This window comes from Gekko japonicus, unplaced genomic scaffold, assembly GCF_001447785.1.
Source record: "Gekko japonicus isolate JY-2015 unplaced genomic scaffold, Gekko_japonicus_V1.1 scaffold1139, whole genome shotgun sequence".
Lineage (NCBI taxonomy): Eukaryota > Metazoa > Chordata > Lepidosauria > Squamata > Gekkonidae > Gekko > Gekko japonicus.
The window spans coordinates 279,004-306,344 of record NW_015172591.1 but is presented as its reverse complement, the minus strand read 5'-3'; the positions used below and the strand labels follow the sequence as shown (position 1 = coordinate 306,344).

At 45.8% G+C, this 27,341-nt stretch overlaps 1 protein-coding gene across 1 annotated transcript in view; it reads left to right on the top strand.

The window, feature by feature from the left end:
* The window catches only part of UNC80 (unc-80 homolog, NALCN activator), a 220,484-nt gene that overhangs the window by 77,828 nt on the left and 115,315 nt on the right, over positions 1-27,341 (top strand). Inside the window, 3 exon segments of the mRNA XM_015421519.1 lie at positions 6,487-6,659; positions 16,457-16,669; positions 20,109-20,244. Of these exon segments, the coding sequence (XP_015277005.1) occupies positions 6,487-6,659; positions 16,457-16,669; positions 20,109-20,244 (522 nt within the window).

Below are 27,341 nucleotides of genomic sequence, written 5' to 3'. Positions count from 1 at the left end.
GAAATGGAAAACCCTGTACAAAATGTGATTTAATTATCTCTTTTCTTCTGTGTTTGCATGTCTTGCGTCACCATGCCATTACTGAGATGCTGTCCGACATCATCCACAAAATTACCAGTAATGCTTGAGCTGTTCTCTGAGATATACAATTAACTGTTGTGTTGTTTTTTTAAAGCACTGATATGGGGGGGGGGGGGGGGAACGGACCGAATTCCTTCCCTATACAAAAGGGACTGGAATGTTACGCTTTCAGCTACTTCATAGTCATCTGGCTGCAGAGTTCCTTGTCACCAAGGAAACAACCTTGCGTCGTGACATTCTCCCGAAGAGGAACGCAGCGTCGCTTACCAACGAGTCCTGCTCCTTCTGTATTTTTCATAGCACTCGGCGTGATGTGACATTATTTATTACATTGTCAAAAATGGGCATGGCATCTCTCCATCTGCCTAAGCATCCCGTACCATTCCTCCAGCATGCAACACGTTTCCGTACAGAGAAGGATACTGTCTTTAGAAACAACGGTAATGAATCATAGAATGTTAGAGTTGGAAGGGACCTTGCAGGCCATCTAGTCCAACCCCCTGCACTCTGCAGGAGCACAGCCGAAAGATAGCCCTACAACATACCCGAAAGATCGTCGTCCAGCCTCCGCTCGAAAACGTCCAGCGAAGGAGCACCCACCACCTCCCAAGGCAGTCTGTTCCACTGCTCAACCACTCTGACAGTCAGGAAGTTTCTCCTGATATTTAGCCGGGAACGACTCCCTTGTAACTTCCACCCATTTGATCTAGTCTTGCAATCCGGAGCAAGAGAGAATAGATCCGCTCCATCTTCTACCTGACAGCCCTTCAAATACTTGAAGACTGCAATCATGTCCTCTCTAAACCTTCTCTTTCCCAGGCTAAACATACCCAACTCTTTCAGCCTGAAACAGTGCCCTGTAAAGTTGTTGCCATCAAATGCTATTTTTAGGAGAAGCGACCGAGCTCTTTCTGGTCTTAATGCAGGGGGAAGTTCTTGAATGTCCCCTGTGGAATATCGGATGACTTTCCCCCCCTTTTCCTTCTGCTGCCCTATCGCAAACTACTTTTGGAAATCTATTGAGTTTCAGAGGAATTTGTTGGTGTGGCCCCTTGACAATTGCCAGCCTTAATATTCCTCCTATGGCTAAACGTAGGCTGGTTCTGCATCTGGCATTTGCTCCACATTTTCTCAACACTGTTTTGGATTGCTAGCTATCGGGGGTGTGTGTGTGTGCAGATCTATCCTGGCAGAGGAGGGAGAGCTTGTACCTGAATAAAACTTGGTCTTAAAGGTGCCACTGGTCTGTTTTGGATTGCTAGCTATCGGGGGTGTGTGTGTGTGCAGATCTATCCTGGCAGAGGAGGGAGAGCTTGTACCTGAATAAAACTTGGTCTTAAAGGTGCCACTGGTCTGTTTTGGATTGCTAGCTATCGGGGGTGTGTGTGTGTGCAGATCTATCCTGGCAGAGGAGGGAGAGCTTGTACCTGAATAAAACTTGGTCTTAAAGGTGCCACTGGACTGTTTTGGACCAGGGGGGCTCTTCAACTTACCTGGCTGCTTCTTGCTCTGACTGCTGGGAGCAGGGGGTGGGGCTTGTTGCATGTGCCCCCCCCCCCGGGCTCTTTACTGCCGGAGCTCCGCTCCTCTGCGCTCCTGCAGGAAATGACCCCTGGCCGTACTGATTACAAAGTCACCCCTGAATGGCCATAAAACAGCCATAAATCTATGCAGAAGGCACCATAAAACCTGATAATCAAAGAAAGTGAAAGCGGCATGCAGTGCAGAGGGGAATATCTGTTCCAACGTGGGCTTGCTAAAACAACGGAGGGAAAAGCCAATGCAGAATCGCCGCTAGATCTGTTGTTTGAAACCAGATTTGGAACTTGAAGAGCCAGTTCATGTACTGGTTACAAGATGACTGAGCTGCAAAATCCCCCATATTGACCAATTCACACATTACAAAGTCATCCTGTCCCCCACCCAAGGTGGACTTTCAACAGACATGCTCTGGGAGTTCCACACTGTGAACTGAATTCTTAAGCACGTGTGAACCTGATTTGGATCAGGACCACGGTGTGTTGGGAGAGGGTTGCAAGCCTCCCCAACTCACTGCTCTCCCAACCTGAAGTGGTTCCAGAGGGATGGGTGGAGAAACTGACATGCCTTGATAGAACATGTAATTTCCCCAGCTGGGTAAATAGTGGCTCCCTGCAGCTGTTTCCAGCCTTTGGGCCTGATTCAGACCCCACCCACTCACACCTGGAAATTAAGTTTCCAAGCACATAACTCCCAGAGACTTTGTGGTCACCGCATGGCTAACAGGAGGACTCAGTAATGTGGGAATCGGCCACCCTGTTTTCTTCCACTTGGCATAAAAGAGACAACTGGTGTTTAAAGAATAAATGTTGTCTTTACTAAGTAATATTGAAATTCACAAGCATACACAAAAACTGATACACACTCACAAACACACAAGAACCTTTAGGTACAATTAGAAATAGAAAGCAATCAATATAGAAAATAATAACCTTTGACTAACTGGGTGGTAACACACAAAAGGATGCCAGTTATAATCTGATTCCAGAAGATAGAGTTTGATCTTCTCAATGAAGAATGTGGGAACAAAAGGTCTAGCTAGAGGGATTCTACTTCACACGGATGGAACCAGCCAACACGTGTGGACTCTCTTGTAGGCCTTAGCAAGACAGCACGTGAGAATTACCTTCAGCAGAGCTTAGGTATAAATCCAATCTCTTCTTCTGACACTGGACATGATTCCAACAATAGCAAAGCTAATATTTTAGCACTAATATTTGAGCTTTTGGCAACAGGGAGAGGATAGCGAAGAACAAAGGCTGCTCCTCGCCTTTTATCACCTAGTTTGGGCGTTGGCATCTGTGCCAACCTCAAATCTGTAGTCCGTCCCATTCCCTATACCTATTGGCTATTGGGATGTGACGTATCTATCTTGAGGGAGTGGGCAATATTCAAATCTTAACCTTTAACTCAATGGAAGCATCTGGTCAAGGTGTGAAACTGTTGGTACCCTGGAAACCTTTGAAGTGTAGATGCTTGAGCTGGCTCTCAGGCAGTAAACAGGAAGATCTCTCTTGAGATGCAAACCAGATACGTGTTGTCCAGAGTTCCTTCATGGTGGAGGACCTGTTGTTTCAGAGAGTCCTCTTGGCTGAGTGTAATGGATAATGCCTTCTCCTTCCCAAGGCAGGATGGGTTGTTGTGTGTGTGTCTTCATTAGCATACCAATGCAGGCAGCACACTGGCATAGCAGCTTCCAGATGCGAGCATACCAAAGCAAGCAAACCACACAGCATTTCCAAAACCCATACACAAATGCAAGCACATTCCATACACATAAGCATCAGCACAATACAGATAAAATGCAATTTCAAGCACATTTGCCAACACCACTCACACCTGGAAATTAAGTTTCCAAGCACATAACTCCCAGAGACTTTGTGGTCACCGCATGGCTATCAGGAGGACTCAGTAATGTGGGAATCGGCCACCCTGTTTTCTTCCACTTGGCGGCCACAAGCGAACCCCCTTTTCCAAATTTCAGGCCTCCATCTGCCGTGTGTGGATAATACTGGCATCTCTTAGAATTAAACAAGAGCAGATATGTGAAGAGCTTTATGTTAAAGGTTCTGGCCAGGCGCCAGTTTGGCGTAGTGGTTAGAAGCGTGTACTCTGATGTGGGAGAACTGGGTTTGATTCCCCACTCCTCCATGTGAAGCCAGCTTGGTGCCCTTGAGCAAGCCACAGTCCTCTCAGAGCTGTTCTCTCAGGAGCAGTTCTCAAAGAGCTCTCCCAGCCCCACCTACCTCTCAGGGTGTCTGTTGTGGGGAGAGGGAAAGGAGATTGTAAGCTGCTCTGAGACTCCGAGTGAAGGGCGGGGTATAAATCCAATCTCTTCTTCTGACACTTGACATGATTCCAACAACAGCAAAGCTAATATTTTATCACTAATATTTTAGCTTTTGGCAACAGGGAGAGGACAGGCGAATCTCCCTGGGGAGATTGAATTGGCTATGTTAAAGAAAGTATGCCGAGCATGTGCAAAATTCCTTTTACTCATCCATGAATAACCATCAAGCTCCCCCCCCCCCAACAACAAAAAAACCCTTTGGTATTAGAGCCAAAGGGCTGAAGATGCATGATACTCAGGAAGGTTTAAGGCCCAGAACCATCAGAAATTTTTCATTGCAGTGGGAAAGACTTGAGAGAATATCCAGACAACGTCAGTCCCCATCACCCCTTTCTGCAGAAAAATGAGGCCTTTGAGAAGATCTAAATACATTTCAGTCAAGGATGGGTGATGGTATGCCATACTGCAGATATGTGGCTTTGTCTAATACTCCTACACATGCCTTTTTATGATAAGTACCATGCAATGCTCCCTCTAAGCTGTGGAGTCTCGTGAGCAAAAATTCCACTTTGTGAGCGACGGGCATCCAGGTTGTGAGTGAGCGATTTGGCTGCTGCCTAAATCAGCTTGCTCTGGAGCCCTCCTTCCTGAGCGAAGACAAAAACATGTGAGCCGGAGGCTGAAAAACTGTGAGCTAGCTCACACTAACTCATCTTAGAAGGAACACCATGCATGCCAATTGGAGATGGGAGGCAATAATTGGCATTAGAAAGTGAACTGCATCTTACATGGAGTACAAGGTTGATAGCGAGGTTATTTTTTAGCCTGCTGAATAGCCCATCTCTTCAAAGTTCCAGACTGGGAAACTCCTGGAGATTTGGGGATGGAGCCTGGGGAGGACAGGGGCCTCAGTGGGGTACAATGCCAAAGAGTCCACCTTCCAAAGCATCCATTTCCACCAGGACAACTGATCTCTGTAGTCTGGAGCGGAGGTGTAATTCCAGGGGATCCCCAGGTCCCACCTGGAGGCTGGCATCCCTAAGAGACACAAAATCCCAGTCCCCCCCAAAAATAGTTTTTCTTCCCTCTTCTTAAATTGAGGCTGGCTCAGCCCCTCCCCTCCAGTGGAGTTCCATGGGCACTGATTGGCTGACAATCCCTTGGATTTGCATGAGGCCTAAGTCACAAGGATTGGTTCAGAGCCCTGGAGGAGAGGCGGGACTTCTGAGGATGATTGCCACATGTGCAGACCTCTTTATCCTCTTCTGCCTCCTCACGCTGGTTGTTGCCCCGTTCCACTCTGGTCAAGTGGAAATAGTGAGGTGCCGGAACCCTGAAGGATTCTGGATTGCCCTGAATACTTCCAAATGTTGGAGGTAATTTCATTTGGATTAGTTATCCGATCAGATTTTGATGTCACATCCTGAGTCTCGCATTTAGCTCTCTGTGTATCAATCCCTCCATCTAAATCCTGGCAGACCATATGAACAGAAGGACTTTGTCTATGGTATGCAGCAATGCTCCCTCTAAGCTGCGGAGTCTTGTGAGGAAAAATTCTACTTTGTGAGCTACTGGCATTAAAGCTGTGAGCCAGCGATTTGGCTACTGCATAAATTAGTTTGCTCTGGAGCCATCCTTCCTGAGCTGAGACAAAAACGTGTGAGCCGGAGGCTAAAAAACTGTGAGCTAGCTCACACTAACTCACACTAGAGAGAACACTGGTATGCAGTGATATTTTCCTTTTTCCAGAAAGTCTAATAGTAATATACAGGGCACTGAGTTCCCTTTAAAAAGGTAAAGGTTCCCTTGCTCGAAAGCCAGTCGAATCCGACTCTAGGGTTGCGGTGCTCATCTCCGTTTCAAAGCCGAAGAGCCAGCGCTGTCCGAAGACGTTTCCGTGGTCATGTGGCCGGCATGACTAAACACCAAGGCGCACAGAACGCTGTTACCTTCCCACCAAAGTGGTCCCTATTGATCTACGTGCAATTTCTTGCTTTCGAACTGCTAGGTTGGCAGGAGCTGGAACTAGAGATGGGAGCTCACTTCGTCTTGCGGCACCCGGGTCTCGAACTGCTGAACTACCGACCTTCCACAGCCTGCAGTTCAGCGTCTTAACCACTTGAGCCACCGCAGCTCCCTTTAGACTTTAGTAAAATCAGTTGGATAAATGCACCTTTGCACAGAAATAAAGGTATTCAGAATCTTCCTCAGGTGCATCCAAATGTATTCAAATGGCCGCTGGCCAACAATGTGATGTCACTTCCGGGAAAACCCAGAAGTGGTGTCCTACCTCTCAAGTTCTGGGCACTACCATTTTCCTCTGGTAAGTCACTATGTACCTGAGCCGTCCTGAGGCAATCTCTGCTTCCTAAAACACTTAACGGATGTCACTGCTGCAGTCACCCTTTCCTGTGGAAAGTCCTATTCATGTCTTCATCCTCTTTCCAGGCCTCTGCAAGGATAGTTGCAGCCACAGGTGCCAACATTTTGTTTGAGCCCATGTTATGTTTAAACTCTTGTATGGCCCTTCTCTTCCCCCCCCCTTCCTTTTTGTGCTCTCTTTGACCCGTCTGAAGGCTGCCAGACCTATGATGATCACGTGGCTTCCAACCAAGATGGAGGCAAGTCCAAAAACGTTGTGAACCTCGGAGCCATACGGCAAGGGATGAAGCGCTTTCAGTTTCTCCTAAACTGCTGCGAGCCTGGAACGATACCCGATGCCTCTATCCTGGCAGCTGCCCTGGATCTTGTAAGTTACGACGCCGATTCCCATGAGTACTGTTCGTAGGGCTGCCGGCCTCCAGGTGGGCTACGAAAATGAGGGACCACGGTGTGTACAAGTGAAAACCAAAAAGGAAACACCGTGTATATAAATAACACTAATAAAGTAGCTGCAAAGGATATATTCAAGTGAGATTGTATTTCTTCTATAATTATTTATTTATTTATTAGATTTATACCCTGCCCTCCCCGAAGGCTCAGGGCGGCTAATGACATATTCACATTCCTAATATTCTTAAATGGTCAATGTTCCCTCAAGAGCACTACGATCGGGGAAGCTCCATCTCCTGGGAGTGCCAGGTCCCCAAGAGATTAAGTTTGCCTCTACTAGGGCCAGGGCTTTTTCGGTGGCGGTTCCTACCTGGTGGAATGAGCTCCCAGAGGAGATCCGGGCCCTGCGGGACCTTATGCAGTTCCGCAGGGCCTGCGAGACGGAGCTCTTCCGCCAGGTGTTCGATTAGAAGCCGCCGCCGCCTCTATTCTACCACCAAGGTGGCAAGTCATCGGCTGCCCTATAAGAACGGGGGCAAGCGGGCCCTGTCAGAAGTTTGAGACAGTGTAGTGGGAGACCACGCTACTGAGACAGCTGGCCGCCAAGAAAAAAAAGAAAGGAACCCCGCCGTCGCGGTGCCGTTAGGTAACACCCCCCCCCCGCACAAATTGTGGCCTTAGTTAGGATCGACTACAAATGTAGTCAAAATTGTAAACCGCTCTGAGACCCATTAGGGGTTATGAGCAGTATAGAAATCACATGTAAATAAATAAATAAATAAGTATGTGAGCCGCCCTGAGCCTCTGGGAGGGCGGGATATAAATCAAACTAATAAATAAATAAATAAATAATATTCAAAATATTAACTATACATAAAATGGCAAAAATTTGAACAATTGTATGCACATTCAAATGTTCATGCATAACACTTCTACACAGAAGAAATGTTCACTATGCACAGGAGCACAAGATGAAATTTCAAAAAGCAACCGGCAGTGTTCGTGCAAAGAGAAACATTCTCTGTAAATCAGGAATGCAACACAAGATTTGCAAGAGTGACCAATGTGCCTCTGGATTTAAGCATGTTTTATCAAGTCTTCTTCAGAGTTGCAGATTCAATCTAAAGCAGAATATTGGCTGGAACCCGTGCTTATAAAATCTTTATATAGCTGCCGCAGCCATGCTTTACTATATCAGCAGGCGTATCAGCTTTCTTAAACTTCTCATCCAAGCATAGAGGTTCTGATGAGAATAAGCGTGGGTTCCAGCCAATATTCTGCTTGAAGCTGACTTTGTGACTCTGAAGACTTGATGAAAGCTTAAATCCGGAGGCATGTTGGTCGCTCTTGTGAATCTTGTGTTGCGTTCCTGATAGAAGAAATACAATCACACTTGAATATATCCCTTGAAACTACTTTATTAGTTTTATTTATATACACAGTGTTTCCTTTTTGTTTTTTGCTTGAACCTCCAGGTGGTTCCTGGAGATCTCCCGGAATTACACCTGATCTCCCGATAATACAGATCAGTTCCACTGGAGAAAATGACAGCTTCAGAGGGTGGCATCTATGGTACTATACCCCTCGAGGTCCTTCCTTTCTTCAAACCCCGTCCTTCCTAGGCTCCGCCCCCAAAATCTCCAGGAAGTTTCCAATCTGGGGCTGGAAACTCACAGCCAATAATTCAGTAGTGCATAATCTGGACTATTGTTGTGACATACCCCATTCATCACTTAATAAATATTGTGTATAGGTTTGCCCAGGGCTTTTTTTGTAGAAAAAGCCCAACAGGAATCCATTAGCATAATAGGCCACACCCAACAGCAGAAACTCGTTAGCCTATTAAGCCACACCCCTGATAGCACGGCTGTGGGGAGCCCGGGCAAGCCGGCCCTTGGAGGGAAGGGAAGGCAGTTTAAACTGCCTTCCCTTGGCTTGCCTGGGCGCCCCGCAGCCAGCCCTTGCACAGGCCGGGGAAGGCATGGGGAGGCATTTAAATGCCTCCCTGATCCTTCCAGGGCCCCCCCAGCCTGCCCGTATTAGAGTCGCTGGGGGGTCACTCTCCAGGCCTTCCCTCTGTAGCCACACACGCAGAGGTTTTAGCTGAAGTGGGCATGGCCAACTCTGAAGCTAGCCGGAACTCCGTTCCTGTGCGTTCCTCCCCAAAAATAGCCCTAACCTCCAGGTAGTAGCTGGAAATCTCCTGGGATTACATCTGATTTCCAGGCAGTAGAGATCAATTCACCTGGAGAAAATGGCCACTTTGGAAGGTGGATTCTATGGCATTATAGCCCATTGAAGACCCTCCCGTCCCCAAGCCCCACAGTCCTCAGGCTCCACCCCCCAAATCTCCAGGTATTTCCCAACTTGGAGCTGGCAGCCCTATTTGTGTGTGTGTGTTTGGGGGTGAGAACAAAAAATGCAATAGAATTGCTAAGAAGAATTATGAACAAAGTGTGGTTTATCCTTCTGTGAATATAGATTGGATGTCTTTAAGTCTAATGAACATAGCTCTTGTAATGTTTAGATTTCTTTAAGGCTGTACATTTTACAAGTAGGCCATTCCCTGGGCTGTCCCTCTGCAAATGCCTTATATTCAGTACAATATTCAGAGTTCCAATTGCCATAATTCTGGGGAGAAGTTCAACTGATGTTTTAAATACTAAAAACGAACCCCATCGCTGCCTCTAGTTACTCACTGGGAGAGATAGAAAAAAAACACTTCAAAGCTATTGGGTTTATACCTTATTCATAGAATGGTGATTTACAGATCTGAGGCCTACACGCTCCAAGCCCAGCCCAATTTGCAACTTAATCCGCTGGGTTGGTATCCATCTTGCTTTCCTCTCATCTCATTCACCACTGTAGAATGCCTTTCCTCGTTGGTCTTACAGCATCTGCCATTCAAAGCTGAACTTTGTATTTGAAACCTTTTGCGTTGCATGAGACGTGCGTGATGTGTTTTCATAGGTCCGTAGGCACACACATTTATGTTTCCCTAGCGTACTCAAGTCAATTCAATGAGTCAGCTTCTACTGGATGGTGCCAAAGGAAGCACGAACCCACTCCCTTTGTTTCCACTTGCTACGTGATGCTAGAATTTTTATTTATTTATTTATTATCAAATTTATACCCCGCCCTCCCTGCAAATTGTTTGGGGGCTTACCAAAGTCTCAGGTGGGGACTAGAGATCTTCTGGAATGACAATGGATCTCCGTAGGATTCCTGGTAGGGTTACCAGGTACCCCCTGGCAACCAGCAGGGGGTGGGGGATGAGGGGGCTTAGCAGCAGGAAAACAAGGCCTAGGCCTCTGTCACCATCACCTTGGTGATATCACTTCTGGGGCATATTGGAGGTGATGTCCTCATGTCTCTGGCAACGCAGGGATGCTCTGGTATTTGGGCAAAAACTCTATGGCATAAGTCATTTTTACGATAGAGGTGTTGCCCAAATACCAGAGCATCCCTGCATTGCCAGTGATGTGATGATGTCACTTCTGGTGTGTACTGGAAGTGGCATTGCCAGCAACCCCATTTTACCCCAATTTATGCCTCTCTTTGCTGCTGGTAAGTCCCCTGCCATCTCCCCACTGGTTTCTAGGGGGTACCTGGCAACCCTAGATCTCCAGACAACAGAGATTGGTTTCCCTGGAGAAAACAACTGCTTTGGAGGGTGGACTCTATGCCATTATATCCTGCTGAGGTACTTCTCCACCCCAAACACCACCTTCCCCACACACTCAGTCTCCTGGAATTTCTGAACCTGGAGCTGGCAACCCAAATAGTGTCTGCTAAGCCACTACCAGCCCCACCCTCCATTGGCATCTTTATAATTCCCAACACATTGAAAAGAAAGACAAAAGATTAATTCAGAAATAGCTCAAGCGTGATTCATTTTCATTATGGTGACTTTATGGAATCAGATTCCCCTTGCAAACCATCATTCATGTTCTGGGTTGTCACTCAGGGAGACTAATACAAGAACCGTGAAGGCCAGAGGAGTTTTGGTTGTGATCCCCTTCTGCTAGACATCCCTGTATCTCCATTCAAACCAATGCCCTGCTTTTATGCCATAGGTCAGGGGTCCCCAACCTTTTTGAGCCTGTGGGCATATTTCGAATTCTGACACGGCACGGTGGGTTCAGCAACAAAATGGCTACCACACAATGGCTGCTGTAGGAGGCGGAGCCAGCGATTGCATGATTGCCACCACTTTATTTCAGTAACACAATGCAAATCCTCATGGAATGGTGGCAGCTGCTGCCAAAGCAACATGTAAAAAAAGAATCCACACAGCCAATCAAATCTCCAATGTTCAATCAGAAGCCTTGCTGAGCAAAAGCCCTCCCTGGCCCTGCCTACTTTCTACAACCTCTTGGCAGGCACCAGAAAAGGTGTCAGTGGGCACCACGTTATGAACCCCTACCATAACTGACCTGAACCTTGGGAAGCCTTGCGGGATGATATGAGGGGAGCATGAAGTAAAGTGAAGTTTAGCTTATATATAAACCCAAGGCAATAGGCAAAACAAAACTTTGTACTAAGTAGCATTCCATAGGAAGCACCCATCCTGTGAGAATTCCGCGGCTGTGTTTTTGCTTTGTTTTCTGTTGACGGTGGAAGTGGTAACCTGTGATTCTTTTCAGCTATGCATCGCCTGGCTGACTCATTTCTCCCCATTTGTGATGTGTTTCTCTGTGGTGTGAGTTCATCCTTATCCATTTCTATCACACACCTTCATCTCTCTCTTGCTGCTGCTTCAGATTGCTCAGGGCATCAGGTAAGCTACGGCAGGATATCTGCAGAATACTCTGACATTCGGCATGCATTCGGTTTGCGAACGTCGGCTTGCCAAGCGCCTGCTAATGGTGGGCAAACGCCTGCCACAGATGGTCAGCAGGTGAAAGCAAGCTGGCCGGACAGGGACACAAAGATCATTCACTTATCAGGGATGCTCTAGGCTGATCCTACACTGAGCAGGGGGTTGGACTAGATGGCCTGTACGGCCCCTTCCGACTCTGTGATTCTATGATTCTATCGCTGCTGCACAATAACATCACTTATGGCATTAGCCAGAAGTGTCACCATGACGCTGGGGAGACACTCTAGCACTCGCCACAAAACTCTATCCGTGGCATTTTGGGGCGCGTGCTAGAGCATCAACCTGATGTGATGCTAGTGTGTCCAGGCGACACTGGAATTGACATTGCACAACAATGATGATTGCTCCCCCTGCAGTAAGTACTCACCTACCCTCATCTCCTACCACTTGTCATGCCAGCCCTAGCTGCAAGGTTAAACCTCAGGAGCCTGATGTCTCCTTTTCCTTCCTGCAGGATCCTCTTCCCCCCTGGAATGTTGCGTACTCCACACTGACTTTGCACTCTTTTGGAGAGCCATCCCCACAATATAATAGTCCTGGATCCACCATATACCTCAGCAAAAAGTATATATGTACAGAGAATTTTATTTTTTGCATGTGTTTCAGGGCACTACTGCTTTAAAATTTTCTTGGGAAAACATTCCAGTTTTGGGATGCTTTTTCCTGTACCCTCCATTTTCCAAGATGGCAGATATGGTTATTGTGATATTTAACATTTACATAGGATGCTCATCTTGGTGTCAAACTATATGTTTATGAGATAGATAAAGACAAATACACTATTCAGTTTTCGAGACAGCCATTTTTCCTGTAGCTGCCATTGTGCAAGAGCCAGTTTGGTGTAGTGGTTAAGTGCATGAACTCTAACCTGGGAGAACCAGGTTTGATTCCCCACTCCTCCACTCGCACCTGGCTGGATGACCTCGGGCAAGCCGTAGTTCTGATAAAAGCTATTCTTGAAAAAGAGCAGTTTCTGTCAGAGCTCTCTCAGCCCCACCTACCTCACAGGGTGGTGTCTGTTGTGGGGAGGGGGAAGGGAAAGGAGTTTGTAAGCTGCTCTGAGACTCCTTCAGGTAGTGAAAGGCGGGGTATAAATCCAATCTCTTCTTCTCTTCTTCTTCTTGTAGGATGCTCATATTGGTGTCAACCCGTATGTTTTGGGGGTTGATAAAACCAAATATACTATTCCTTTTGTTATGAAAACAAAATAAAGTATTATTCATCTAGGTTTGTAATATTTTGGGGGAAGGACAACAGTGGGGGGCAACAGTGGGAGGGCTTCTAGTGGACCCCCTGATGGCACCTGATATTTTTGGTCACTGTGTGACAGACAGCGTGTTGGACTGGATGGGCCATTGGCCTGATCCAACATTGGCTTCTCTTATGTTCTTATGTTCTTAAGGATAAATCCAGACAAGCTGTTATTTTTTAATGTTTGTAATGTTGGAACAGAATGTAGCAGTATAATTATCAAGGTGAAAACTCCTTAAAGTACAGATAATTATTCTGCTGCCTTAAATAAAAGTAAAGAAAATATTAGAGTGCTTGTTTGATATTTATCATGATTATATGTTGGTTAAACTCTCATTCTCTAACAAAAGTTGCATTCCTAAAACAAAAAGTATTTTGCTATGCAGCGTTTTTACAGTTAGTTAGACTCTTGAGGAAAAGATCAAGATGGGTAGCTGTGTTAGTCTGTCTTTAGCGGTAGAAAAGAGCAAGAGTCCAGTAGCTCCTTAATGACTAATAAAATATGTGGCAGGGGAGGAGCTTTTGTGAGTCACTGCTCTGAAGAAGTATTTGAAGTAGTGAGCGGTGACTCACGGAAGCTCCTACCCGACCACATATTTTGTTAGTCTTTAAGGTGCTACTGGACTCTTGCTCTTTTCTACTCTTGCAGAAAAGAGTAGTCTAACCTTCTTGCACCTGCATGGATTACATTTGCAGGTTGTAGAGCCACACAATGTCAGTTGTTCCTCTGGTATGGGTCTGAGACATTTGGCTATTATCAAATGCCCATCCACCTCGTCTCAGCCATTGTCCGCAGGGTTCAGCATTGAAAACTGGAATGTCTACCCAAGAAAATTTTAAAGCAGTAGTGTCCTGAAACACACACAAACAATAAAATTCTGTGTGTGTGTGTGTGTGTGTATCTTTTGCCAGCATATATGGCGGATTGAGGACTATAAGAGTCATTGTTGTACAGCAAAACCAGGATGTGGGGAATGGATCCACAACTGGACTTAAGAGGTGATGGTTGAAAAGAGCTGTTCATCAACCATTCCTAAGCATTAATATAATGGAGCTTTATTTTAAAATAACGAGTTTGGGGGATACAGCATGTAAGGCTTAAATATATAAGCATCGAAGATGACCAGTTCTGCTCTTGAGAAAATGTGCAAGGCTTAGAACTTACCTGCATGTGTGGTGGTCTTGTCCCACGACAGATTTTCTGCCAGTCTCTTCTCTTATATGGACAACAGAGTATGACCATAAACCAAACATTGAATTAACACCAGCATTGTTTTTGCTGTACTTCCCGAGGTCACAAGAGAAAACAGTATACAATGTGGGTATTAGCCCTTATGGACAAAGAAGAAAAAAGGGGAAAAAACTGAACCTAAACCTAGAATTCAGAACCTAAAAAGGTTAGTCAAGAATAGAAGAGGGCCAACTCTAAAAATCTAATTATGAAACATAAAAAATATACATGTATTTATTCAATATAAATTAAAATAACAAACAAGGGCCCATTCCTACCTCATATACAAATATAAAAACATACAAGGGCTAATAAGATAGACCTAATGCGTTTCGGCCTTTACAGGCCTTCCTCAGAGGTCTAATACAGACAGAACATGTTGGCTGATATGCAAAAATACACACAATCATACATATATGGAATAAAGACCAGAAACCAATTGTTCCAAAGAAATACAAAAATACAAATGAAGCCTCCAGTGCAATCACATGTCCAGTAGTACTTCTCTCTGGTCAACTGTATATTCTTCTGAGATTGTGTAGCCAAATGTTCCCAATAAAATGTTCCTTAGGTTAAAAGGAGGAAGGCCTGTAAAGGCCGAAACGCATTAGGTCTATCTTATTAGCCCTTGTATGTTTTTATATTTGTATATGAGGTAGGAATGGGCCCTTGTTTGTTATTTTAATTTATGTTGAATAAATACATGTATATTTTTGTATGTTTCATAATTAGATTTTTAGAGTTGGCCCTCTTCTATTCTTGACTAACCTTTTTAGGTTGGGTATTAGCCCTTACAACAGCAGATGGAAACAGACCAGAAATCCTCCTAGAAAGATGTCTATTTCAGATGTAGAAGATTGTTTTGTCAGATTCGGTTCAGTGCTTCCTTTCGGAAATGTATGTGAACTGATTCCGATTTCGCATGGAAGTAAGAGAAAGAGTGACGACTTGATAACATGGGTCTCTTTATTAAACTTATATCAATCTGTATGCATTACAGCCTCGAGTCCCTGTTCAAAAGGGGAGTCCCTGTTTGAAAGGGCTGTGGCTCAGTGTTAGAGCATTTGCTTTGCATGCTGAAGGTCCCAGGTTCAATCCCCAGCATCTCCAGTTAAAAGGACCAGGCAGCAGATGATGTGAAAGACCTCTGCCTGAGACTCTGGAGAGCAGCTGTCCGTCTGACTAGACAATCCTGATTTTGATGGACCAAGGGCCTGATTCGGTATAAGGCAGTTTCATGTGTTCAGTAAATGGACACGTGCACGTCTATGGCTCAGGTCGACCATCTTTTATAAATAAACTTTCATGAGCAAGGAATTGGCCCCAATTATGAGCCTCCATTAACAAAAATAGAATCAGATCCAAACTGTTGTGAAAACTGGAGTTGCACAGACACCATTTGTCTTTGAAACCCTTCTTGAAGGCTCAACGCTCAAAGCAGCTGCCTTGAGAGCCAGTTTGGTGTAGTGGTTAAGTGTGCAGACTCTTATCGGGGAGAACCGGGTTTGATTCCCCACTCCTCCACTTGCACCTGCTGATGTGACCTTGGGTCAGTCACAAGCTCTGGCACAGCTGTTCCCGAAAGAGCAGTTTGTGTCAAAGTTCTCTCAGCCCCACCTACCTCACAGGGTGTCTGTGGTGGGGAGGGGAAGGGAAAGGAGTTTGTAAGCTGCTCTGAGACTCCCTTGGGTAGTGAAGGGCGGGGTATAAATCCAATCTCTTCTTCTTCTTCGTCTTCTTCTTCTTCTTCTTTCCTGCAAATCAAAGGCATTCTATTTGAAAGATTTTGGAAAGTCACTCTTAGTTCATAGCAAATACCAGGTGTCCAGTCCTGTCACCCACAGTGAGCATTAGCCTACCTGAAAATATTAACTAGCTGGAGGTGAATGATTCCATTATCAATAGATTCAGTTAATATTTACTTGTTTCAAGTAAATATTAACTGAATCTATTGATAATGGAATCATTTGGTGCCTGAAGAAGTGAGCAGTGACTCACGAAAGCTCATCCCCTGTCACAAATTTTGTTAGTCTTTAAGGTGCTCCTGGACTCTTGTGTTTTTTTTTAATTACTTGAAACAAGTTTTTTTATGAAATCAGGACACATAATAGGACTTCACAGTTTGTCCTGTGATAAACTGCAATTGGTTTTTTAAAAACATCTCATAGGTACCTTAAAGACATTACCCCAAATCTGATATCATCTCTAGTTCTTATAACCTCCAAGTTGCTTCCTCTTGTCAACTGATAAAATTGCATAATGTGATCTTTAAATTGCCTCATTGAAATTGCCTTGTAAGAAAATGATTGTGCATAGAAATTCTAGTGCCTGTCACATTAACTGGTCATGCTAATTGAAGTTGCGTTGTTTCGCGGTGGCTTGTTTTTAACGCTGCTGACTCATATTCCAGGAGGCACCCGTGGTGGCAAGATCCGCCCTTTTCCTGGAATGTGCACGTTTTGTTCACCGCTGCAACCGTGGCAATTGGCCGGAGTGGATGAAGGGGCACCACGTGAACATCACTAAAAAGGGCCTTTCCCGTGGACGATCCCCGATAGTGGGGAACAAACGAAACCAGAAGTTGCAATGGAATGCAGCCAAGCTCTTTTACCAGTGGGGAGATGTAAGTTTGGGTTCTTCCTTACTCTTAAAAGTATACACTTTTTCAAGTTGAATGTCTGGCCAAAAAAGCATTAGATACGCAATTAGCTGCCCAAGCAAGGGACAGATGAAAGAAAGGAACTAAAAGGTTGCTAATATTGCTACACATAACTTTAGTTCAAAGTACCATTTAAAAAATTTTTAAACTACTTATTTTCATCCTTAAAAACTGTTGGGACCCAGAGGAATATATTCTGGGAGCAGCTGTTTATTAAATAATGGTGCTGGCTTTGACATTTGCAGGGCTCGAAAACCTGTTAACTCTGAATTCTCATATGATGTAGGAATTGAGCTACATGATCATGAGAATTTGGGGGCATAGGCACCGTGGCACCCACCAACACCTTTCTTGGAGCCTGCCAAGGGTTTGTAGAACATGGGGGAGGGGTAGGTGGGGCTTTTGCCCTGCAAGTCTTCTGATTGGTCTTTGGAGATTTGATTGGGTGTGTAGATTCTTAAAAATATTGCTTTGACTGCAGCTGCCACTACATCACAAAGATCTTCACAGTGTGAATGAAGGTAAGCTGCGGCAGCCATTTTGTGGCTGCCTCTGCCTCCTGTGGCAGCCACGTATGGCAGCCATTTTGTCGCTGTGCCCACCAGTCCCCAGGTTCCGGCGGTTGCCAGTCCCTAGGTCCCGGTGGGTTTTCTGGGCTTCTGCCCATTGCCAGCTAGCTGACCAGCGGGGGAAACCCCATCTCCAAACAGGATGTCATGCAGTGACGCTCTGGTTTGAGGGCAAAATTCTATTATTTTAAGCCGGTTTTACCATAGAGTTTTGCCCTCAAAGCCGCATGACATCCCTGACATGACGATGTTACGCCAACAGCTTTATCTACAGCTGAGGCCAACTATATTTTAACATGAGTTCTGACCAGCTATACCAGGGTCGTGTCCGAACCCAGAGTCCTGGTGATATCATTGTGCCGGGGACATCCCAGAATTCCCCCCATGTCACCCTGCTGGCACGACAAAGGGAGTTGGCAACCCTACTGTGTCAGAATTCCAAAGATGCCTGCAGGCGCAAAAAGTTTGGGGATCTCTATGTAACTTGTGTTGAATTCTGATTCTTTAGACTGAAGGACTGCACATTTTAATACCCTTCATTTTCAGGACTGTAGCCAGCATGGGGCCAGCAGATGCTCCAATATTCCTGGAATACTGGCCCCATCTAAGAATTTTTTGAGTTTATTGTCTTTAATTGGTATCATGATGGCTTCTATTCTATTCCAGCATAGAGATTTTTAACATATTGGCTGAAGTAATCATTTTGGCTCTTTCAATCACATTTGCCCATATACACCTAAATAGCTAATTCTGAACATAGCTCCAGAACGTGGATCAAATTATAAACACGGTGGGTCCATGTACAGAGGAGGGGGATTCTTTTGTACAAACCTGGGAGAGACCCAAGTCTGAGGGGAAATCTTAAAAGAAAAAGGGGTGGGGATGGGAATTAAAAAAAAAATGTTGAGGCCAATCTCAGCCTCCATTTTGGGATAGCCTAGTAAGTCCCCTACAAATGCTGCAGTATACAGCAGGAGCTGGAGTGAGGAAAGGGAGACACAGAGGGGAGGGCCCACATGCAGGGGGCACCTTTCGCTATTAGTATATAGATTGTCATGAATGGGTGTAGCAAGGAGGCGAAGAGTGTGTCCCCCCAAAAACCTCCGTATATAGGGAGAGAGGTGGCTTCCCCTCTCGCTGTAGAGTGCTTCTCTAGAGCACCCATAATCGGAGGCAACCCTTTCAACTTTTCGTTTTAGGTACAGAAGAAGATGCAGGGAAATAGTATTATGCGAGTTAGAATGAACTGTAGGTTTTGAGTGGGATTATGAGTAATTTATAAGTTACGGAAGGAAGGAAGGAAGGAAGGAAGGAAGGAAGGAAGGAAGGAAGGAAGGAAGGAAGGAAGGAAGGAAGGAAGGAAGGAAGGAACAATAAGGGGAGAAGGAGGAGGAACTGGCAGGAACAGGTCAAGTGAAGGAGGAGGTGGCATCACAGTACCCCCACTCAGAAGCACAGCAGGGGAAGAAAGGCTTACCGCAGAAAGCCCATCCTGGGTGCTTCGTGGTTCAGCTCTCTTACCCCCACCGTCAGCCTGCTGGGGGGGGAGGGGAGTAACATGGTCCAACCTCACATGTAGGTTGTCAACCTCCAGTTGAGGCCTGGAGATCTCCCAGAATTACAACTGAGCTCCAGGCCCCCAAGATCAGTCCCCCTGGAGAAAACGGCTTGCTTTGGAGGGTGGACTCTCTGGCAGGGCTCTTTTTGTAGCAGGAGCTCCTTTGCATATTAGGCCACACCCCCTAATGTAGTCAATCCTCCAAGAGCTTACAGAGCTCTTCTTACAGGGGCTACTGTAAGCTCTTGGAGGATTGGCTACATTAGGGGTGTGTCGCTTAATATGCAAATGAGTACCTGCTCCTCTTACCGAACCCGAATCTAAATCTGAACAGATTTCCCAGCTTGGAGTGGGCAGTTCATCAGTGGCAAGAGACTTGGAGCAGAGGATGCCCAGGACGGGATGTCTACTGCAAGAGGGGGAGAGGGGGAGACAGGGGAGACAGGGCTGGGAAGGGAGCAGGAAGTGGGGAGGACGAGGAAGAAAGGGAGAAGGGAGCAGGGAGAGAGAGTTTGTTATAACATTATGGGTGAACAAAGGTCCTTCCCGCATCTGCCTGCCACTCCGGATTTTCTCAGTGTTGGAGTCGAGGCAATTTTAAGTCCACGGCAAAGCAGCATCCAAATAACCCGGGGCAACAGCAGGCTGAAACCGGGCTGACCACTGAAGGGGGGTAACGCAATGCAGATTGGGGGGGGACCCAGAATCAAAAGAAGGTTGAACTTGATTTTGGTGCAGAATGGGGAGGGGGGGACTGGATTAAAATGAAGGTTGAATTAGATTTTAGTGCGGAATCGCTTGGAGGACACCGAGGTGAACGTGGGATTAAAAGGAGAGTGCAGAAAGGGCCAAATTTTGAGTCCAGTTTTATTCAAGGTCTAAGCTTTGATGTGCATGCACACTTCTTCAGATACAATGAAATGGAACTTACCAGTCCATACATATAGGTAGAGGGTGAGCAGCAAATTAGCATACAGTGTAATAAATGGTGTTTAACAGACGCAAGGACCAAACTGGAATAACAGGCTTAGTTTATACGGCTACCATTTGTTTGAGTTTAATTGTGGGGGGGGGAACTTAGTGAAGGATATCAACATAGTAGAATTGGAGAAAGATGGGTCAGATCTACCTTTCTCAACATGGCTACCCACCTGACTCTAACATCGTGGGTGGAGTTCTTCATCGGAGCTTGCCAGCGCCCTGGCATAGGCCTGCCGCTGCCCTAGGATGCTTTTGTAACACTTCTTGATTTTTCTGCTTTGGTTTCTGCTGGCAGGTCATCGGCGCCCGCCTTAACGAGCTCTGCCACTGCGAAAGTGAGAGCCCGGCCAATTTGCTGGGGCTTATTTACGACGAGGAGACCAAGCGGAGGCTGAGGAAAGAGGATGAGGAAGAAGACTTTTTAGATGACAGTAAGGAGACTCCCTTTACTACAAGAACCCCCGCTTGTAAGAATCTCTGCTTTAGGAACACTTAATTCTTTTATTTTTTATTTCTCTCTCTTTCATTCCCTTCCCACCCTGCTGTATTCTGCACTTATCTCCCTTGCTTCTCTTTCTTTTCCTGGATGTAATGCATTGTGCATTGGTTAAAAGAAAAAAAGTCGGTGACAACTTCCTAGAAGGAATAAGATCCGTCAACCAATCAAATGCAATACAATTTACTATTTGAACTGGGCCCAGGATAATTCTTGTCTTTGAAAATAGTTGTTCGGACAGCTCGTGGTTCTGGATAGGGACACCCTTCCCCTATTGGGGATGCCCTATTGGCATCTAGTGGTCACATTCAGTGAGTTCCAGGATGCCTGGACTGCAAGCAGAGAGAGAGAAACATATATCTGAATTTTCTCAGTGATAAAACACATGCCTTGCATGGGTACAGTCTAAGCAGTTCAGTCCTGGGAATCTTTAACTGGGAAAGGTCCCCCTGGTAAAGGGCTGCCTGTCCAGGAAACTGAAGAGATACTGTTTATCAGAATAGAAACCACTAGACAAGATGGTCCAGTAACAGTGAACATGAGACCATAAGATCCCTACTGGATCAGACCCTGTGACCCATCTAGTGCAGCCTCCTGTCTCACATATTGGCCAACCAGTTCCTCTTGAGGGCCAACAACAGGGCACAGAGGCTGAGGCCTTCCTAAGAACATCAGAAGAGCCCTGATGGATCAGACCAGTGGTCCATCTAGTCCAGCATCCTGTCTCACACAGTGGTCAGTCGGTTCCTCTGGAGGGCCAACAACAGGGCATAGAGTCCGAGGGCTTCCTGAGAACACAAGAAGAGCCCTGCTGGATCAGACCAGTGGTCCATCTATTCCAGCATCCCGTCTCACACAGTGACCAACCAGTTCCACTGGATGGCCAACAACAGGGCATAGAGGCCGAGGCCTTCCTATGAACATAAGCAGAGCCCTGCTGGATCAGACCAGTGGTCCATCTATTCCAGCATTGTGTCTCACACAGTGGCCAACCAGTTCCTCTGAATGGCCAACAACAGAGCATAGAGGCCGAGGCCTTCCTAAGAACATAAGCAGAGCCCTGCTGGATCAGACCAGAGGTCCATCTATTCCAGCATCGTGTCTCACGCAGTGGCCAACCAGTTCCTCTGAATGGCCAACAACAGGGCACAGAGGCTGAGGCCTTTCCCCAATGTTGCCTCCTGATACTGGTGTTCAGAGGTTTACTGCTTCTGAATGTGGAGGTTCTCTTGAGTCACCACGGCTAGCAGACACTGATGAACCTGTCTTCCACTGATAGACTTATACTCCACTGCAATTGTAAGGAGGTTCAACCCTTCTAAGATTTCAGTGAACAAATTGGTGTACCTCTGCTTAGGACTATACTGTAAGGCAACTCCAAATGTTTGCCTGTTTCTGCTTGTAGATCTCCTTCACTGGCTCAAGATGAATATAAATATATTGATTGATAACTATCAATTCTTTCTGTTGGGAAGATGTCTTGTTAGGTTGTTTTGGATCTCCTCCTTTCAGAAACTCTGGTCGCGGGCTCCTTTCTGGATCATGGCCCTTGGGTGTACTTAAAAACTGATTGTTGTGCATAGTTAGTTAAAAAGATATTAGCAAGGCACAAAGGCCATGATCCAGGAAGGAGCCCACCAGAATTGCCCTCTGCAGTTGGCCCCCCTCAAGTAGATTGGTACAACCACAGCCATTAGAAGGCTGGTTGTAATAAACTGGGGTATCTTCATGACAATGCAGTGAGAATCATTGAGTTCGAAGGGACCTCCAGTGTCACCTAGTCCAATAAGAATTAGTCTGATAATAATAATGATTAATGAATAGCACGGGATGACTTGAATGGCCTTGACCCAGATAGCCCAGGCTAGCTTGGTCTCATCCAACCTCGGAAGCTAAGCAGGGCCAGCCCTGGTTAGTACTTGGATGGGAGACCGCCAAGGAAGCCCAGGGTTGCTATGCAGAGGAAGGCAATGGCAAGCCCCCTCTGAACATCTTTTGCCTTGAAAACCTTACGGGGTCGCTATAAATCAGCCGTGACTTGACGACAAAATGAAGTATTCCCCTTCCCCGTGATTCTTGCCAGCTGCCAGTTTTCTGGAGACTGTTATTTATAGTCCTGCCCTGACCTGAATGGCCCAAGCTAGCCTGTTCTTGTCAGATCTTGGAAGCTAATCAGGGCCAGCCCTAGTTAGTACTTGGATGGGGGGCCGCAAAGGAAGCCCAGGGTCACTGTGCAGAGGGAGGCAATGGCCAACCACCTCTGAACACCTTTTGCTTTGAGAACCGCAAGGGGCGCCGGAAGCCAGCTGTGACTTAACAGCAAAATCAATAAGACTCTCGCCCTGACCTGGATAGCTCTAGCTAGCAGATCTTGCCAGATTTCAGGCACTAAGGAGGGTCAGCCCTGGTTAGGACTTCAGTGGGAGACCTCCTAAGAAGTCCGGGGTTGGTATGCAGAGTCGGGCAATGGCAAACCACCCTTATTGGTCTCGTGCCTTGTAAGCCTTACAAAGTCACCATAAGTCAGCTGCAACTTGACAGCGCTTTCCACTTTCACCCATACAGACAATGTCTGTTCATCTTTTAAAAAACAAAACCCTCCTGAATGGAACCTTAAGGACAGGAACCACATAAACTGTGGTAACCCTGCAGAAAAGCTGTTTAGTAAGATATACGCATCAAAATGGGAAATGAGAATTGCATCTAGTGGGAAACAGGTTTTTCTAAAACATGGAAAACTGTATTCTAGAATACCACGTACGAAGCATTAGCACCACCGTATGGAATGGCAAAATGCCTGGCTCCCATGCCAATAATGAAATTAGCAAAACGAGGTCACTGAGAGAGAAGATAAGGATTCTTCGTGAACTCGGGGGACTCTCCCCGCCCCTGGTATTTGGGGAAATGTGGGTTTGCAAATTAGCCAAAGCAAAACGATTTTTAAAAACCTGAAATGGTTTGAATATGATCTGGGGGGAAAGAGAACAGTTGAGAGTAAGTGAAAGAGAAGGTCCGGCAACAGGGCATAGAGGCCCAGGCCTTCCCTGGTCCGCTTCAGCTCCCAAAAGTTTATAGGATCCTGGAATTCAAAGTATTCCCCTTCCCAATGACCCTTGTCAGCCACTGATTTTGTAGAGACTGTTACTGAGAGTCCTGCCCTGGCCTGAATGGGCCAGGCCTGCCTGTTCTTGTCAGATCTCGGAAGCTAAGCAGGGTCATCCCCAGTGAGAACTTGGGTGGGAGACCACCAAGGAAGCCCTGGGTTGCTCCGCAGAGGCAGGCAATGGCAAACCGCCTCTGAATGTCTCTTGCCTTGAAAACCCCACCAGGGGTCACCATAAATCAGCTGACAGCACTTGGCAGCACCACTGCCGTTATGTATCCAGACGAGAGGACCACAGTTTCACAGATTTTTCCCCCAAAAAAGAAAATCTACGTGGCTGTGTGGAACTCGACGAGGTGCAAACAAACCAAGCCACATCCCATCCTGATACAGAGTGCAGGCTACACAAGTGATCAATACCGTATCCCCTCCAAATATCATCTCTGTGTGTGTATGTGTGTATGTATGTATGTACGTACGTGTGTCCACCGCAATGTACTGACGTGTATGTACCGCCGTTTCCCGCTGAACGTGTAATGCGCCACGAGAACTGCTTGTCGGCTTGTCGAGTTCATTCTACTGTGATAACGTTTGTGAAGAAAGCTTAACTGGAAGCTAGGAAAGGACTGGAGGAGATTGTCAGAAAAGAGCTGGGTGCTCACAGTATGTGGTTAGGTAGGCCAGAAGATGCCAGCTCCCTTCTTACTCAGAATTTAGCACAGCAATCCATTGCATGCCTACTTAAAAATCAAGTCCCACTGTGCTCAGCGGGATTGCACCTGGAAAACTGGAAGGAACATCTTCACGCACGACTTACAAAATTCGTTCCCATCCTCTTTACAATGTGCAAAACTTCGTGCGGCTGGGGAAGACTGGTTGTTCGACTGCTTCTGCGTGAACTACGGAAGTGGGAACTAGAGTCCCAAGCAACGCTCCCACTAAGCTGAGGAGTCTCGTGAGCAAAAATTCTACTTTGTGAGCTACTGGGATTAAAGTTGTGAGCGAGCCATTTGGCTACTGCATCAATTCGTTTGCTCTGGAGCCATCCCTTCCTGAGCGAAGACAAAAATGGGTGAGCCGGAAGCTAAAAAACTGTGAGCTAGCTCACGCTAACTCAGCTTAGAGGGAACACTGGTCCCGAGGGGTAGTAAGGCAGCCAGCCTCCAAGTGGGGCCTGGGCATCTGCAGGAGTTACAAGTGATCTCTGGACTACAGGTTTCGATTCACCCATAGAAAATGGGAACTCTGGAGGGCGAGCCCTCTAGCAGTATATCCTGCTGAGGTCTCTCCCATCCCCAAACCCTGTTCTCCTCAGGCTTTACCTCTAAATCTCCAGGAATTACCCATCCTGGAGTTGGCAACCTAGATATGGGACTTTGGAATGTCAGGTTGCCAGACCCCCCCTGGTGGAGGCAGGGGTCCTCTGCTGCAAAGGCCCCACTGCTCCACCACTGTTCAGCTGTTCGTGGGGGGGGGAGAATTACCCCCCAAAGGAGGGAGATCCAGCCAATGAGCAGCAATGTGCCTACATCACTGCCCACGTGACCTGGAAGTGACGTCATCCTGTTGGGGTGACACTCTAGTATGTGGATAAGAAATCTATGGTAGAAGCCAAATTTACCATATAGCTTTTGCCCAGATATCAGAGCGCCACCCCCAATGGCCTTGACATGATGTCATCACTTTCAGGTCATGTGGGCAGTGACTGAAGCATGTAGGCTGGATCTCCGTCCTGCTCCCGGTAAGTTCCCCCTGTCTCCCGCCAGTTGCCAGGAGGGTCCTGGCAACCTTATTGGAATTTGACACCCATGCACACACATACACACACTTGAACACACACACACACACACACACACTGCTTCAGTTACTTTTAATTCTCTCTTCCCACAGGGCCAAAGTTCAGTTGTTCCTGAACTGGCAGTAATTAATTTATACCATGGTCTGAGAGACAAAATTCCATAATAAATATTTATTTTCTTTTGAGCATAATACAAACATAATCATGGCACAGTATTAAAAAATCATGTTACTAACTGCCATTTGAGGAACTTAGTGATGCAAAGGATAGAAGTATTAATCTTATTCAATCAATCAAGTTTATTACGGTCATAGACCAGTATAATAGAAGACAAGTAAATACAGTTAAGGGAGCAGTGAAATTATAAAATATAATGGCATCTAAAATTATAAATAAGGATCTAAAAACTTTAAAATACAGAAATAATAGAATCAAAATTATGATCAAAAGTTAGGTTTAGGCCTATCTGTACTTTATCTCTTTCCTAGTTTGATATGCCAACCAACCAAATTTGGCAACCATCCTAGTCAGCTTTTGATTATCTCCTGCCAGCATAACTGACAAAAGTATCCTTCTATTACGACCTGGAAAGGAGTTAACTATAGGCTTGATCAAAATTAATCTTATTCTAGAATCTTGAATCTTACTACCAGTCGCAATTCGGCTAGCAGGTTAACCTTGTCCCAGGTTTCAGGAGCGAGGCATTAGTCTTGTTTTACCTGACCTCCCTTGAGCTCATAGTCTAATTTTTACATTATATTCTTTATTGCCTTGCAAAAACCATTAGACCAAGAGAGTGCTTTTGGTCTATTTTAGACCATCAGTCTTTGAGCTTCAGACATAAGACAATATTTCTCAGTTCAACCAAAAACTAATAACTGCATTATTCTCCTGCTCAATCCCTTAATATTGTTTTAGATGAATCCCCCACCCCCAACCATTGGTCTGCTTAGATTAAATTTATTTCACTTGTTGCAGACTTGTGATTCTTCCTCTGTTAAGGTCAGTGCCCATGGGCTTTGATAACTTCCTCTGGTTACAGGTTTCCATGCTTTACTTACAAATACTCCCAGAAGAGGTCAAGGGGGCTTCTACCTTCCAGGATTTCTGGAAAGGCTGCAAAACAGAATTAAATCAGAGAGCTTTGGTGGGCAGCCCGAACATGGGCAAAAGTGGGGCATAAATTGGGGTCCCACTATGGCCTCCCATTGGCTGCCCTAGTCGGGCAGCAGTGGGAGAAGAAACTAAAAAATCAGTGCTGACATCTGTGCCTCTCCATCAGTTGCAGGGAAAACCCAGAGGGTAGCTCTAGGAATCTCTGGAAATGGGTCCCAGTGATTCCTAGAATACCCTACATTACTTCTGGGTTTCCCCTGGAAGTGATGTAGTGGCACGGGCAATGTTGCCGCTACCCCCCTAAGTTCCTGCCCCCAATCTTCCTGCTGTGTCTGGTGACCTGAGCCATAATAAGATGTTCTTACATGGATGTTTTAATGTGGTTTAATGTATTTTATATTTGTTGTTTCAATGTTTAATTGTTTTTATCCAATTGTTTTTTATATTTCCACCCTTTCGTCACTTGCCTTGAGTCCCGGGTTTCATGGGAGAAAGGCGGATATATAAATATTTTGAATGCATTAATTAACAGAGACGTGAGAGGATATTGATGTAATCAACAGGAGCAGGAAAGGAATGAGGTGGTCTGTTAAACCCACCTCATAAGGTGGGTTTGGATCATAAGTTCTTCATAATGTGCTCTGTCTTATTGAATACACGGAGTTTCTCTGCATTGAACTGCATGTGGCTGAATCATCCCTTCCTTGGAAGAATTGCGGCTTTGAGAGGGTGGGAAGGAAAGATGTGGCCCTGTGGTGTCGTGTCTTCTAAATGTGTGGAGAAGGGGATCAGCCTAACTATTATTTCCGTCGTCCTCCATTTTCTTTATTTACAAAATTAGTATCTCACCTTTCTGCCCTTCCAAGGGCCACCAAGGCAGCTAACAATTTAAAACATACACGATAAAAATCACATCTGGAAACCATTAAAATCAACCCTCCCAAACACACATCATTAAAACAATTAAAAACAGCATTCAAACAAAGTTAAAATACATACAAAATAGAAAAAACAT